This window comes from Typopeltis vanoorti, chromosome 8 (assembly GCF_054136105.1).
Source record: "Typopeltis vanoorti isolate ZY-2024b chromosome 8, IOZ_Tvanoo_1.0, whole genome shotgun sequence".
NCBI classification, from domain to species: Eukaryota; Metazoa; Arthropoda; class Arachnida; order Uropygi; family Thelyphonidae; genus Typopeltis; species Typopeltis vanoorti.
In genome coordinates this window covers 8,364,324-8,381,605 of record NC_143556.1, presented here as the reverse complement: position 1 = coordinate 8,381,605, position 17,282 = coordinate 8,364,324, and the positions used below count along the sequence as shown (strand labels likewise).

The 17,282-nt window shown below is 38.5% G+C and overlaps 1 protein-coding gene across 1 annotated transcript in view; it reads right to left on the bottom strand.

The window, feature by feature from the left end:
- The window catches only part of LOC150103712 (nose resistant to fluoxetine protein 6-like), a 308,906-nt gene that overhangs the window by 230,732 nt on the left and 60,892 nt on the right, over positions 1-17,282 (bottom strand). The window contains exons 4-5 of the mRNA XM_090396914.1: positions 16,765-16,858; positions 6,604-6,890 (exon numbers count right to left, since the gene is read on the bottom strand). Coding sequence (XP_090253040.1) covers positions 6,604-6,890; positions 16,765-16,858 — 381 coding nt within the window. The remainder of the gene's footprint in view (positions 1-6,603; positions 6,891-16,764; positions 16,859-17,282) is intronic.

Below are 17,282 nucleotides of genomic sequence, written 5' to 3'. Positions count from 1 at the left end.
CGCATTGGTGGAACCGTACTCCAGGAGATTGATGAGGCCAGGGATTTGGGAGTGTTGGTGGATAGGGAGTTGAAGTTTAGGGGACACATTGCAAAAGTGACTAAAACAGCTCACCAAATCACTTAGTTTCTGAAAAATACTTTAACATGCAGAGACAAACAAGTTGTTGTTCCTCTGTATCGAGCCTTGATAAGACCCCATCTGGACTTCTGTGCCCAGTTATGGGCAACAGGGTTTCTTCGTGATGGGGAGGAAGTGGAGAGGGTCCAGAGACGAGTGACCAAGATGATAGCAGGTCTGTGGAATGAACCTTGTGAGAACAGGTTCAAGATTTGTGGGTTGCAGAAATTGGACGATAGGCGACGGAGGGGTGATATGATTGAGACATTCAAATTACTGAAGGGTTTTTATAAGATTTATCCAGAAGATATTTTTGAAAATATGACTGGTGGTGGGAGGACTAGGGGCCATGCATGGAATCTGGGCAAGAGCGTGGTTGACAAGGGTGTTAGAGCTAGGTTTTTTACTTGGAGAGTGGTGAATGAGTGGAATAAGCTTCCAGAGTCTGTTGTGGGTGCTACGACCGTGAATGAGTTCAAGGCAAGATATGATAGATACTGTGTGAATGTTGAATAGTTGTTCCAGACATGATGTTAGGGCCTCCCTCGATGAGTCTGTCGACTCCTTGGAGTTTCCCGGAACAATAATAATAATAAAAAAATAATAATAATAATATTTTTGAGAACAACTGGTAGTGGGAGCACTAGTGGTCATCCATGGAAGCTGGGCAAGAGTGTGGTTAGTAAAGGTGTTAGAGCTGGGTTTTTTACTTTTCGAGTGGTGAATGAGTGAAATAAGCTGCCAGAGTCTGTTGTGGGTGCTATGGCAGTGAATGAGTTCAAGGCAAAGAATGATAGACACTGTGTGAATGTCGAATAGTTGTGATGGACATGATAGGTTTCTACACCTAGGTTTCTTCTTGATGGGGAGGAGGTTGAGAGGATCCAGAGGAGAGTGACCAAGATGATAGCAGGTCTATGGAATGAACCTTATGAAAACAGGTTGAAGATTTGTGGGTTGCAGAAATTGGTTGATAGGAGATATGAGGAGAAAAGAGGAGATATGATTGAGACATTCAAATTGCTGAAGGGTTTCTATAGGATTAATTCAGATGATATTTTTGAGAACAGGACTGGTAGTGGGAGGACTAGGGGACATCCATGGAAGCTGGGCAAGAGTGTGGTTAGTAAAGGTGTTAGAGCTGGGTGTTTTTTACTTTTAGAGTATTGAATGAGTGGAATAAGCTTCCAGAGTCTGTTGTGTGTGCTACGACCGTGAATGAGTTCAAGGCAAGATATGATAGATACTGTGTGAATGTTGAATAGTTGTTCCAGACATGATGTTACGGCCTCCCTCGATGAGTCTGTCGACTCCTTGGAGTTTCCCGGAACAATAATAATAATAAAAAAATAATAATAATAATATTTTTGAGAACAGGACTGGTAGTGGGAGGACTAGTGGACATCCATGGAAGCTGGGCAAGAGTGTGGTTAGTAAAGGTGTTAGAGCTGGGTTTTTTACTTTTAGAGTGGTGAATGAGTGAAATAAGCTGCCAGAGTCTGTTGTGGGTGCTATGGCAGTGAATGAGTTCAAGGCAAAGAATGATAGACACTGTGTGAATGTCGAATAGTTGTGATGGACATGATGTTTAGGGCCTCCCTCGATGAGTCTAAGGACTCCTTGGAGTCGTCTGTAATAATAATAATATAATAATAATAATATAATAATAATGTATCTACATTCACAACACTCTCAGGCAATGCATTCCACTCACCAACCACTCTCCATGCAAAGAACCTGCTCCTCATTGCTTTTACAGTTTCCAATGATATCCTCTTGTTCTAATCTATGAAAAATCTCTTCCATGTCAAACTGATAAGAACCCGTGACTGGTGTAAAACTTGATGTAGCTTGGAAATACCAAAGCGCTTTACATCGATTTTTACAGAGGCCAAGTCTCATATATTGTACAAAAATAACCTTGTTTGTCTATATTATTTTTTGCTAAACATTAATGTAAATAACCCTATGAGAATTGACTGTATTTACTGCTTTAACAAATTTCTAGAATATTAAAAACAAAGGCAATGCTTTGTCATCGGAACTTTGTATAATAGCTATGTATAAGAGCACAAGAAAGTTGTTTATGATTAAGTGTGTGAGAAAGTTGTTTACAAGCTCTGCGCATAAACACCTTCAAAGTTAGTATCGAAGAGATCTGCTAGGTTCAGACAAGTTTCGGCTGCCTGACAGGATAGGAAGAAAGGAGTGCATGGATAAGAAAGAACGGGTTGCTCTTAATCAAAAGAACAAGGACACGTGCCAAATTCTTCGGGGGGTTACAACCCTTGGTGCAAGGTCCCGGAGAACACAAAATAAAAAGGGACTGAGTCGAACAGCAGGAGAGGTGAGGCGTAATTACCAAGAGAGGAGACGTGAGGTGCAGTTACCGAGAGAACCAGAGGCAGCCAGAGAGAGTCAGAGGCAGCCAGAGAGAGTCAGAGGCAGAAGCCCCAGAAGAGAAATAGGATCGAGAGGACCAGACGTTATGGCGAACCCACACCAGAAGAAAAGAATGATAGTGATGAGAGGACAGCCAATGTAAATACCCGAACCCAAAAGCCGCAGAGCGACCTTCAAGCCTGTGTGCTGAAATCTCTTGCCTGAGCTTTTAGAGTACCAGGAGAATTGCAGTCCAGAGCCCGCCAATATTCCGATGAAGTGCCCCCTGAAGCAAGACTCTCCAGACTAAGATCCAAGATGAAAGAAAGAAAAAGCATAGAGACTTTAGTGCAGGACCTTTGGAAGAGTGTGCAACACAGCCTCTGTAAGTTTATTCCATCTTTTGTTGTACATTACTTTTGTAATCTAGGAGATATGTTATAGATGGACTGATAAGAAATAGTAATAAGAAGTACCTATAAGAGAGTCCTGTGATCTGGTATTAATTGGAATATAACTTGTGAGATCACCTGTCATAGTTAGCCAACCTCTTTGAGAGTAAATTAGTGTCAGTAATTTGATTTAATAAGCAGAGAAGTAATTGAGTAATTATATTGTATAGATATCTAGTATTGAAAAGGGAAAATTTGTTTCTTTATGCTAAAAGTCTAAAGGATAGGTAAAGAGAATGATAGTGATGAGTGTTTTTATTATATGCCAATAGAGTGACGCCCGATCTTTTATTTTACAATGAGAAAGATATTTCACTGTTTCTAAAGAAAATCGGATCTGTGAGGGGGAAACAACTAAGGCATTAAAAGTGTAGTTTAAGTACTTGAGAAACCACGACTGTTTATGTAAACTTTATTGAAGGAATTTATGCTAGTAAGAAAGAGAGATCTACTGGACATATTATTGAGTCTTATGCATATGACTGGTAATTACGAAAGGTAGATAAACATAGTACGTAATAGATTAAGTAAGAAAGGTTACAAGAGAAAAAGCGCATACTGCAAAATAGAATAAAGATCACTAGATATTACAAAGGTGCATAAGACACTTTATTATTACACTAGCTTATATGTTTCAATCATATCCCCCCCCCCCCGCTCTTCCTCCTATTCACAAGGCTTTGTAACTTACATTCTCTCAATCTGTCCTCTTACTCCACATTCCAAAGACCACTGACTTGGTGAATCTTCTCTGGATCCTTTCTGACATATTCTCGTCACCATGAAAACCCAGCAACCAAATCTGTGCACAATAATCCATATGAGGCCTTATAAACTCTCTTTATCATAACCTCTTTATTTCTGCATGCCAGGGTCCTCTGCATCATTGCCATTATCCAATGTGACGTCTTCACAACTTATGCAATGTGGCCCTTGAATTTCAGGTCTTTGTTGACCATCACTCTCAGATCTCATCTCCTCTACTTTTCTTTAAAGTTTCACCACCAAAGTGTATACTTTGCATCCCATCATTGCTTACCAAATCTCAAAATCTTACATTTTGCAACACTGAACTGACAGTTCCACTTATGTGACCATTCATGCAATATTCAAGTCCTCCTATAAGGCCATAACATAACACTTGACTCAATAATGTATGACAGGACTGGAGTGCTGACAGGTGATAACTAATTAGAAGAAAACTATTAAGAGGCAATTGGTAATACTGTAAATTTAATCATGTAGTACTGCCATAGTATCTTGTATACTCTTTGAGGATATATATATCAGGGAATAGATAATGATTTTTTTATATTTAACCTAGACATGAAAGGTATAAGAACGTATAGCACATCAGTGCCATGTATGGGACACAGGTAACGATTGAGAAAGAAAAAATCTGTTATAATTTTCTTGAAGATCTGAAGGTTATAGTTGTTGGGAAACACATTATGAGGAACACTATTGGAGAGGACAATGGTAAATGGAAGAAATGTGGAAGAGGAGAAGTAGGTTTTTACCACACTTCATGGTATACTGTACACCTTTTGTGTGTACATTTCTGGAAATTAATGATGATGATGATTAAAATGTAGATGACTAATGACAATACCATTAGGCATTCCACATATTCTCAATGCTTATTTGGTTCACTTGAAGGAAACTTCTACTTAGAGGTCAAACATAAAGAACATCACCACTCTATAGAGATTTAAATCCTTCGTACACTGTCACTGTTCAGTTTTTTTGTTTTTTTTTCCCACATTTGATGTCCATAGATGCTACAATGGTGACCCCTGTACCTCACCAAGTTTTGAGAGTGATGCCTTCTGCTAGCAGAAGTGGTAGGGTTGTAGATGCCCTTTCCACACAGAGTAAATAAGACAATCACAAGCATCCATGCCAATGGTAGGATTTGAACTTGCAGCCTCTTGGATGGAGAGTGAACATGCTAACCACTCGGCCAACCAGGCTGGCCATCTTCCTGTAATTCCCCAAATGATATTATTATTATTATTATTCAGGCCTCCATGGAGTCAAAAGATTCATCGTGGGAGGTCCTTCCTAAAAACATAAAGTCTGTCAAGACTCATCGAGGGGAGGTCCCCCCTAAGAAACACAAAGTCTATCATACCACTCCTTAAACTCATTGACCGTTCTCACTCTCTCACCACTCCATCAGGAAATGCATTCCACGGTTCAACTACCCTCCATGCAGAGAAACCACTCCTCACCCTCTTGCTCACAGTTTCCTTTCGTAACTTCCAGGGATGGCCTCTTGTCATCACTCCTTTCCGCTGTTCAACCAAGCGAAAGAACTTCGCAGTGTCAACCCTGTAACCACTTCTCAACAGTTTAAAAGTCTCAATCATATCACCTCTCCTTCTTCTATCCACCAAACTCTGCAGTCCACATTCCCTCAGCCGATCCTCATAACCAAAATTGTACAGTCCTGAAACCATCTTTGTACCCTATTAATATGAAATACCTTTATCCCTGACTGAACTTTTGGAAATTCTGTCCTTAGCCATTAATGACAGCTAAGCTTATTGTTACCAGTGATTTTTATGGCAGAGCATAACAGACATCTTCCACTTTAATGATCTTAAACCTGAACTTGCAGTGCTATCACATAATTCAATAATAGTTATTTCCATGTTTTTGTGTAGGCAGAGCATTAGAGTATGTATCAACTTCACATGTGATGAAGATCTTGTTATTGTGAGGGGGGGGGGGGTGACATAATGGATCATTTGGCAATGAGGGAGACATTGAAATGTAGAAGTAAAGAGGTTATAATTCCACTGTGCAGGTGCTTGATCAGGTGACACATGGATTGATTACTGTATGTAGATTGGGTCATCTTTGCAAGAGGACAAAGATAATATGGAGGTAGAATAAAGAAGCATAACTAAGATGGCGTTCAGGTCTTTGAAATATTAAGCATGGGGAGAGTTGAGGTATGTCATGTGCAGAGTATGGTTGGTAGTCGATATGACTGAGTCATAATCTGGTGAAGAGTTTGTATTAGATTAATGTGGAAGAGATTTGTAATAAAGAGAGACAGGGGTAGAACAAGAATCTATCTCTGGAAGTTGTGTGTAAGCAGGGAAGTGAGAAGCAGGGCTTTTTTTTTTGGCATGGGGGATTGATGAGCAGAATGCATTTGCTTAGAGTGTGGAAACAGTAAATGAATTTAAAGCACAGTTTGATAAACATTAGTCAGAATTTCCCACAAAAAAGAGTCTTTTGGTCTAATTCTGATGCTAATTATAATAATAATTGCCACATTCATTTGGTATAACTGTTCTGCGTTCATCAATACACTCTTTCCCAGACCTCTACTCCTGATGGAAAACACCATGCACTTTAACTTTCATCTCTACACACAACTTCATCATGCCTTACTCTAACAGCTTGCAGACAAATCAAATTCACCATGCAAATTCTTACCCCCAAAATAATTCATCTGTCAATGAACAGCAGGAAGAACAGGCATTCATGTGATCTCCTGTAGTAATAAAAGTTGCTACAAGAGATCACAATAATACCAAAAGTTGGAATACATGAAGTTCTAAAGTTAATCAGGGCATACACATTGCAATTTCCATTTTTAATGTAATTACACTTATTTTACCAATGAACATACCTTGATTAAAATTTTTACTGAATGTGATATGAAGCACCTTTTCTGAATTAGCATCCACTGATTTTGACGATACGTTAGAACCATCTGCATTAATATCTGTAGTTCCATAAGCAGCGGATGTACTTTTATCATCTTCTATATTATCTTCACAGTCTACTCTTTCTCTGTATAATGACTGGACAACATTATTTTCACTTATATGTCTTCTCCTTCTGATCTGGTAGTATTCCATTACAGTATATGCACTTCCAAGCAATGTAATTAACAACAGAAGGCTTAATAATACACTATACAAAAAGAGCAATGAACTTATTATAATACATTCAATAACACAAAGTAAAATATTATATATTATATATATACAGGGCAATCAAAATTTATATGGTCTTATTTTGCATGATTTTGAAATTAAGCCCCTATACTATACATGAAAAAGTATAAGTCCTATATCAGAATAAAAATAAATTATAACAGACAAGAATTATATTTTTGTTTCAATCCTTCATCCAAGGCTAGAAAGACAAAGTTACACACAAGGTATTTTCAGGACGCGATTGCTTGTATACAAAGAATGTTGACTTCACAATGACTTATTCAGTATCTGATAATGCACAGTAAATTTCCTTTTGGACATGTGTGTGTGTGTTGCTATGTATTATGGGATGGGCCATAATACATACTAGTACAATACATATATAATAAAGTTAGACTTGTGGAGACATTTAAAAGCAAAATCAATGCAGGAGTCAATATTTTCAATACACAAGCAGAAAAATTATATATCAATATATTAATAAAACATTTTGGATTAGAGTTAGATGTAGAAAAATTTTGTTGTTGTTCAAAAGCAAATTATAATAGATGAGAAATGAGATTCTTGTTTTAATTCTTTATCCAAGTATAGGCAAACAAAAGTTTGCACATGAAATATCTTTGCACAAGACTGCTGATATATACTATCTACCAATAATTGTCCAGACACTTTAGCAATTTACAATTGATACCAGCAGGCAAACCCTAATATCGAATATAGGGTGCTCCCCAAAAAATGGTGTAATTAACTCTGTATTTAAACCTAACCTAGTTCATAAACAAACCAGACTAAAAGTATACAATACATTAACCCTACCAGTCCTATTGTATGGAAGTGAAATCTGGACAATAAAACAAAAAGACAAACAAAGATTAATAACAGCTGAAATGAAGTTTATGAGAAAAACTGAACAGTATACTCCATTCGATCACAAAAGAAATGAAGAAATTATGAAAGAATTAAACCAAGAAGCAGTAACAGAAAAAATTAAAAAATATAAACATAAATGGATGGAACACATTGAAAAAATTAAAACAGAAAGATTATCAAAACAAGCCTTAAATTACAGACACTAGGAAAATGAAAACCAGGATGTCTCCTCTTAAGAGATTCAACGATGCCTTCTAAGGCCAGAAAAGGCCACTCTAGGCCTAAATCCTTGACAGGCATGATGAATATGACAACGTTGCCACCAATTGCTTGAGTGATCATATGGTCTTGAACTGGGAAGTGGCAAAATGTGTGGAATTTTCAGTTAAGGTGGGATATATGGCCGGTCTGGTTGGCCGAGTGGATAGTGTGTCTGCTCTCCAACCAAAAAGCTGTGGGTTCGAATCCTGCCATGGACATGGATGTTTGTGATTGTCTGTGGAAATACAATTAGTGGTTGGCAGTAGTTGAGGTCAGTTGGTGATTGAATGGTGAAGACAGAGTTGTAGAGCAGGTGCCCTCCCTCGATGAGTAGTTAGACTCCTTGGAGATTTCAAATGATAATAATAATAATATATGTGGAATTACAGGACTGGTAACTATGACAAGCTTAGGCGATTGCTTGGATCGGTGCCATTGCATGTAAAACAGGAGAGTAAATCAAGTGGAAATTAAATGGATCAATATCATCATTAAGCTGGAGCTGCAAAACAAGAAACAATATGGAGAAAATTTAAAGACAAAAGTAACCCAGAAGGGTAACTGGTGTGGTAAAAGAGGCAAAAGCAGATCATGAAAGGAAGTTAGCAATACCAGCAAAAGAAAATACCAAATGCTTCTTTCGATATGCTGCAAGTAAAAGAGAGAATGTATATAGCAGAATGATTTTAATGAATGCTGATGGTAATGAGGTAACTGAATCAGTTGAAATAGTAGAATTACTAAGTGAACACTTTGCAAGAGTATATAATCCAGGTGGTGATATTGAAGGAATGAGAGAGTGAGCCAAAGGTTTATATGGGAACCGAGGTAAATGAAATATAGTTGCATAGCATATTAACAGAACCTTAATGTGAATACAGCTGTGGGATTGAATGATATACCAGCTCGATTTTTTGCGTGAAGCTGCGAGGGAATTGTCAGTACACAAGGGTTGTTTGAAAGTTTGGTCAAAAAAAAATAAGTTAAACACATTTTTTTGGAAAAAATCACTTTTATTTCTCAACATAGTCTCCATCGAAGTCTACACATTTAGTCCAGCAAGTTTCCAGTTTTTTCATCCCATCTAAAAAGTAGGATTTGTCAAATTGTGCAAAATAGTCATTGACAGCCTTTATGACATCCTTATTCGAAGAAAATTTTTTCCCACCAAGCCAGATTTTTAAGTTTGGGAACAAGAAGTCACAAGGGACCAAGTCTGGAGAATACAGTGCATGTGGAACCAATTTGAACCTCAATTCGTGCAATTTTGCCATTGCGATGGTCGATGTGTGGGATGGTGCATTGTTTGATGAAAGAGCACTTTTTTGTGTGGCAATCTTGGCCATTTTTTCTTCAGTTCTTCTTTTAAATGGTTCAAACAATGAAGCATAATAGACTCCTGTTATTGTCTTAGCCTTTTCCAAATAGTTATCATATCCCCATGTGCCCTCGAGGGTACAGAAGTCTAACATTCAGTGGATGGCAACTGGAAACGTGTGATTTGGAGTGATGAATCACGTTTTACCATGTGGCAATCTGATGGGAGGGTCTGGGTGTGGCGAATACCTGGAGAACGATTCCTGCAAGCATGTGTGGTGCCAACAGTGAAATTTGGAGGAGGTGGTGTTACAGTGTGGGGATGTTTTTCATGGAATGGACTTGGCCCTCTTGTAACACTACACAGAAATCTAAATGTGGAAGGGTATACAAGGACATTCTGACCCGTTGCGTACCATCTACGGTTCTACGGTAGAAGATTGATTTGGTGATGACTATTGTCTGTATCAGCATGACAATGCTACCTGCCATAAAGCAAGGTCTATGAGGGAATGGTTTGTGGACAATAACATTCCAGAAATGGACTGGCCGGCCCAAAGCCCTGACTTGAATCTCAGGGCTTTGGGCCGGCTTCACTTCAGACCCCAACGACCCACATCATGAACTGCTCTGGCTCTTCTGGAAGAATGGGCTGCCATTCCTCCAGAGACATTCTGACACACACCTGGTAGAAAGTATCCCCAGCAGAGTTAGAGCTGTCATAGTAGCAAAGGATGGACCCACTCTGTATTAATGTCCACTACTGGAAAGTGTGTCACAGGGAAAGTCTGATTATAGTTTCAAGTAGGTATCTGGATACTTTTGATCAGATAGTGTATATGAAAACATGTTGAAGATTTGAAGAAATTCAAAGACACAGAGGTGTAGGCCATCATCAAGTTTTTTGTTATAAAAAAAAATGATGATCGCTCACACCTCTGTGAGCGATCATCATGATCCTCATCTTGATAATGATGAGAAATTTTCTTCTCATCTTTTGATGATGAGAAAAGTCCTGATGTAAGATTTACCAAACTTTATGTGAGGCTTTAGAGGACTGTTTCCTAACATATCCAACAGTTGCCAGATGGGTGGCCAAGTTTAAAACTGGGCATCCTGAGAAAACAGATGCCCTCAGGTTAGGAAGATCTTCCACAGTGATCAGACCTGAAAACATCAATGCAGTGCATGCCATGATCCTTGATGATAGATTAATACCAGCCAAAAACACTGCAAAGACTCTGGGGATATCCAAGGAATGAGTTGAGGTCATTATCCACCAACATCTGGACACACACAGAAACTCTCAGCGAAGTGGGTCCCCAAATGTTTGAATGCCAGTCAAAAGAGAGAACATGTGCTGTCATCTCAAGGGGATTTGGGGTCAATGTGAGCAATCAGGTGCAAAATGTTTGGCTCGTATTGTGACTTTTGATGAAACATGGCTTCATCACTATGACCCAGAGACCGAACAACAGTCAATGGAGTGGAGACACAAAGGATCTCCATGGGCAAAGAAGTTCCAAACTCAAAAGTCAGTAGGGAAGGTTCTTGCATTGTGGGATATGGATGGTGTAATCCTTATCAAGTACCTCAGAAAAAAGGTGAAACTCTAACAGTAGCAGTTTATTCAACAGCTCTGAAGGAGGTACTGAAGGAAAAACACCATGGGAAAGTGAGTAGAGGCATGTTGATTTTGCAGGACAATGCACCTGCTCATGCTGCTCATGAAACCTGGGATTTCTTACACAACTTGGGATTTCAATGTCTGTCTCACCCACCCTATTTGACAGACCTGGGCCCCATCTGACTATTTCCTATTCCTAAATTAAAAGAAACATTTGAAAGGAACAAAATTTACCACAGGTGATGAAGTCATATTTGCAGCTGAGAACTGGTTTGTGCAACAAAGGAAAGACTTTTTTCTCAGAGGATTGCAAATGATGCAGCAGCAGCTTTGTAAACAAATGTATAACACTTCATGGGGAATATGTAGAATAATGTGTAAGTTATGTGGCTCTACCTCGATTCCTTCATGGTGATTATCACAACTTTTCAGAACACCATTGAACATAAGGCACCAATCAGAACAAATCTGGATTTCTGTACAGAAATTTATTCACTTGAATATTTGGGTGATGAGGAATCCTTAGAGAGAATGAGTACAGAGGTGAGTGACATATATGTGGGCTGTTCAATAAGAATAAAGACTAATTTTACTGTGGCGAAACCACTCATCACAATATTAATTTCTGTGGAATAAAGAAATGTTGCTGTCTGTATTAACAAAAGAGGTTGATAGATGGCATATACGGGCTGATGTGCCAGAGTGTCACGTGACTAAACACAACCTTGTTTCGGAGCGCCTACGAGGCGCGACCAGTTGTTGAAATGGAAGCGTCCTTGGAACAGCGTTATGCGATTAAATTTTGTGTGCGTTTGCAAAAATCGGCATCGGACACTTTTAACATGATACGTGAAGCTTTCCACGATGAAGCAATGTCGAGGGCAAGTGTTTTTTGCTGGCCTAAAACTTTTAAGGAAGGAAGGCAAAATGTGGAAGATCTTGAACGTTAGGGAAGACCTTCAACATCCATCACAGAGACAATGATCAACACAGCAGCGATTATCATCAAGCATGTCAAAAGGAAGCGTCCATTGCTGAAGAATGGCTTCTTATTGCACCACAATAATGCAAGGCCACATATTGCTGGTTGTGTAGTGGAATGTTTTGCAGAAGAACAACACAGATATCCTACCACACCCTCCATACAGTCCTGATCTCGCACCGTGCGATTTCTGGCTGTTTCCTAAGCTCAAGAAACCACTAAGAGGCCACCATTTCGAAAGCAACAAAGCATGCGTAAAAGATGTGGATGCAGTTTTGAAAGAACTCTCAAAAAACGGACTTTCACATGTGTTTAAGAAGTGATCGCAACATTGGGACAAATGCATCGCGTCTCACGGTAGTTACTTTGAAAAAGACCATGTAAATGATGACGATTAAAGGTAATCTGTTTTCTGTATAAATATAGTCTTATTACTTATTGAACAGCCTACATACTGTCTCAGGAATTTGGAAGTTGAGTAAGAACTGAGAGAATGTGCTCTGCAGAGCTTGGCAGATAAGAAGAGAAGAGATATGACTGAGATGTATAAGTTGATAAGAGGAGTAACGAGATAGATATAGGATAAATGTTGAATATAGTCAATCTCTAGAAACTGTAATAAGGGTCATGTGAGTAAAGAAATGAAAAGTAGATTTTTGCACACAGATGGCGAATGAGTGTCAAGTGTTATGGCAAAGTGGGTGGTGAATATCCCCTGATATTCACCACCCACTTTGAATATGTCTTCAAGATAAGATATAATATTGTGGTCTCCCACAGTGAGTTTTCTGACTTCATGGAGGCCAGGAAATAATGCTACACATCATGTGTTCTGATGGTTTCAGGCTGAGATTCTATGCTGCAGAGTTATGGGAATGATAGAAGAGGAGAGAATGGAAAGAGTAGTAGAGAGTGAATGAGAAGAATGCAAGGGAGTGCTGGAACCAGGGATAGAGAGATGTCAGGAAGGCAGGTAAGTAAGGGAACACAGAGAGAAAGTGTTAGAGGAGAGAGAGTGAGGGATGCATGTGAACAATTGAGGAAAACAGGGTGGTAAGAGGTGTGATGTATGGGGAATCAATGATCTGTGGTGTGCAAGATAGATTGAGTAAGGAGTGTTTGCCTGGAGGAATAATAGAAAGTATGGTTATGGCAATTAAGGGTGAAATGGTGGATGAGATGATTGTGATGGTAGGAAGAACAAATGACTTGAGAGATAATGTAAATTGGGCAGTGAGAGATATGAGATTCTTGCTTGAGATTGTATGAAAGAAGACGCATAGAGGAAAGATAGTGTGCGTGTTGCCTAGGTATGATTGCGACGAGCTGAGCAGAAGAGCAGAAATTTTGAATAATATATAGCTAGAATATGTCAGAAGAGAGGATTGGAATATGTAGATGCTTGGAGGGCATTTGAGGACAAAAAGGAATTGAATGAGGAAGGACATAGGCATCTGGAAAGACTGCTATTCTGAACGAGTTGGTGTGTCAATGCAGGGAAACTAGAATGCCCAGGAATGGAGTGCATTACCAGAATGAGATGGTGAGATCGAGAGTCACACCGAGGTAGATTGGGTTCCAGGAATGTTCTATATTAGAGCCTTCCCAAGAAATCTGTAGCTTCCTGTTGGCTTACTTATTGTTAAGGTGGAAAAGGCCGGTCTAGGTTTCAAGGGATTTGGTTTTAGTTGATTGCTGGTATAGTATGTGGTTAGACTATTTAAGGTAAGTGATAGAATAGTTTCTATAGACTTGAAATTTTTTGATTGAGCAGCTATGGCAAGGTCATCAGCATAGATAAAATTTCTAGTTCCTGGAAAGATGGGGAGATCATTGATGTAGATGTTGAAAAGTAATGGTGATCACACGCTTCCCTGGGGGAGGCCATTTTTTTGGAGGTGCCAGCAGCTCTTCCAACCCTTCAGGTCCACATAAAAGAGTCTGTTTTCTAAGAGTGATTGGATCAGGAGGACAAGGCGAAAGTCTCTAGTTATTCTGTATATTTTATTTCTGAGTGTGAGATGGTTTATGTTATCATATGCTGTAGTTAGGTCTACAAAGACTGCTCCTGTGGCTAGTTTTTGCTCATAACCATTTTCTATATATTGAGTGAGGTTGAGAATTTGCGATGTGCAGGATTTGCCTGGTCTAAAGACAGCCTGCTCAGCAATAAGATTAGGAATTGTAGCCTATTGAAACTTAATCGTTCATAGAGTTTAAAGAGGTTGTCGAGTAATATAGGTCTGTAATTTTTTGCTTCCATTGGAGTTTTCCCTGGTTTCAAAAAGGCCACCACTTTGGCATGCCTCCAGATATTGGGTATCCTTAGGGTTCTGAGGCAAATGTTGTATAGATTTAATAACCACTCTTTAGTTCTGGTTCCAAAATGTTTAATCTGTTCATTACAGACATCATCAAGGCCTGCAGATTTTCTAGGTTTTAATAGGTTTATGGCAGCATTGAGTTAAGTGATGGCAAAATCTGAGTTAATCATATTTTGTTCCTAACTTGGGGTTCTAAGTATCTTATTTTTTGTGTGCTTTTTAGTTAATTTTCCATTCAGCAGCAGCTGGTGAGCAATTTGATTAGCTGTTACCTGCAGATGCTCATATAACTTACTGAAATCCTTTCTAATTCTGTTGATAAAGTTCCATGCCTTTCTGCTACTATATCAAGCTCTTCTATTTCTTTTTCCATGAGGAACTCCTTTCCTCTGCCATCTTGGAGCGTAATTTTTCTCCTGCTTGGATAGTCTCTTCTGAGAAGGGGCTGGTGTTGTAAAGTTGTAAGCAATCAGCATACTGGGCTTGTATGTCACTAGAAAGGCCTGGAATGTAGTTTGTGTGGCATCCTCAGGGGATGTGTTTGGTGGAGATTTTCCTCAGTATTTTTATGAATTCAGGATACTCTTGAGGATTTGGAAGGACTTGTTCTATGGAGCAGTTGAGATCTTCCATGAAACCCTTCCAATTAGCTTTTTGGAAAATAAGTCGTCATCTATAATGGACTGTGTTAGGCATAATTTGCTAGGTTGAATTGAAGCATTATAGGTCTATGTTGAGTATGTGGAATCAGATTTAAAACCTTTTTAACACAAATATTGGATATTTTCGAGCTACTAATATCAAGTCATATAGCCTCGCTTCCATCTGCCACTGCTGAAAGATGCAGATAGTTTTAGATTATGTATCAGGTTTAGAGAAAGGTTTTCAGCCCATTTTTCAAATAGTTCTCCATCTTCGTTGGACTTTGTGTAACCCCAGTTAACACTATGGCTGTTAAAGTCACCTAATACAACATTAGTCATGTATGCATTATTATTGAGGAGGATGTCAGGGAAGGAAAAAGCTTCTTCTGGTGGTTTATAGACTGAGGTAATTGAGATATTTTTAAATGTGATTGTAATAATCTCAGTGTTTCTGTTGTTCGTTGAGTCAACGGAAAATGGGATCAAGTTCTCTTTTGTAAATGTTGCACTACCATATTTATCATGGGGTATTTCTTTGATGAGTTTCATGCCATGGATGTAAGTTCTTGCAGAACCTTCTCCTCTGTGAGTTTCTTGCAGGCAGAGCACATTGCAGTCATTTTCTCTGCAAATATTTGCAATGAGATCTTGCTTGACACTGGAGAAACCGTCAATATTAAATTAATATCTAATTTTAGGCCTGGCCAAAGATAGGAAAGATCCTTTAGGGCAGGAATTTGGGAGCATTTTAGTTTGATCACTTGCATTTGGTTGATAGCAGCTTTAGCTTCCCCTAATGGGTACTAATAGGGTGCAGGAATGAGAACCTAGCTGCTGTGCACCCCTTTTCTGCTAATGGTGAAGTGACTTGTGGATCCATTGTTTTGCCTACTATCTTTCTTCAACATCAGTGACTTTCTTTGAATCCTGATCACAGCTTTGCAGTACATTCCATGTCGCTTTTTCATTTGACAGATCAAATGGACTCAACATTGCAAGTTTGAAGACCATCCAGCAACTTATGTGTTAAGCTCTAATCCTTATTCAATGGGATAAGAATTTGATACTATCATCTAGTCACCTTCATTGAAATCAAAACAAAGTCCTCTCTTCTTTCATATCAGAAGGATATATTTCCCCTCCCCTCTTCTGACATTTACCAATACTCAGCTACTCAAGCAAAATTAGATTTCTCTTCTCAAGCTGACACTTGCTTCCACTCTGACACATCACAAATGCATCACATTTATAGTTTACACGAATCAGAAAACTATGTATATTTTTTCTGTTCTAAATATTACTTCTCTGCTGTGCAACTACTCACCTTATACAAATCTCAAATCATTCTACCTTACAATACACTACACCCACAGCTGCAGTAATGCACCAAAATTCCCAATTAAAACATTTGATACAATCAAAATGGATAATTTGGCTATTTCTGTACCATTACCATCATTAGTTCAGATTTTCCTTTAAACCAATAAAAACATGAAGCAGTAATTTGTATAATCACACAGTTCAATTTCACACCCACCAAACTGACTTCTTTTTGTCTGCTATCATTTTTTCTATTCTCTTGAACAGTTTCCTGTCATATCCCCCCCGCCTTCCCAGTATTACAACTCTGATAAGGCTTAAGAAAATATAATTGGATTCTTCTCTGTTCAACATCGGTAGTCCAGAGAAATACCAATATAGCTTCCATAACATTTTGTGTGTGATATTATATGTATGTTATATATTACAAAACTGACCTACAACAGTGAAGTCAAAGGTAACCTTAACTTCTTTCGCACTAAACGAAAAGTGTATAAACTTACATATAGCCAATTGCAGGTGAATCCAGTTCTAGAGCAGTCTTGCAAACAGGAATCCCCAAACTGAAATTATAATTCTGAAATGATGCCCATATCACTATAAAAGAAAAATAAATAATGAATTAATTGAAAGGAATTTCTCTCTCTCTCTCTCTCTGTGCGTGCGTGCATGTGTGTGTGTGTGTGTGCGCGCGTGCATTTTCCTCCTAATAAGTAACCCTACCAGGAGAGGAAGTAATTTATTTCCTACATTCTCCATATTGCATACAATGCATATATTATATGTAGCTTCCTACTACTGATTAATATTTATATTTATATTTTTGCATCAATATTCAAATTTACATTTATATTTTTACTTCTATATGTACGTATTATTCTGACCTTTACATTTATTATTATTATTATTAAGATAGACTTCCTGAGAGTCAGGAACTCATCAAGAGAAGCCATACTATTTGCACTGGCTGTCATACTTGTAATTGAATTCAATCACACTACTTGCACACACACACACACAC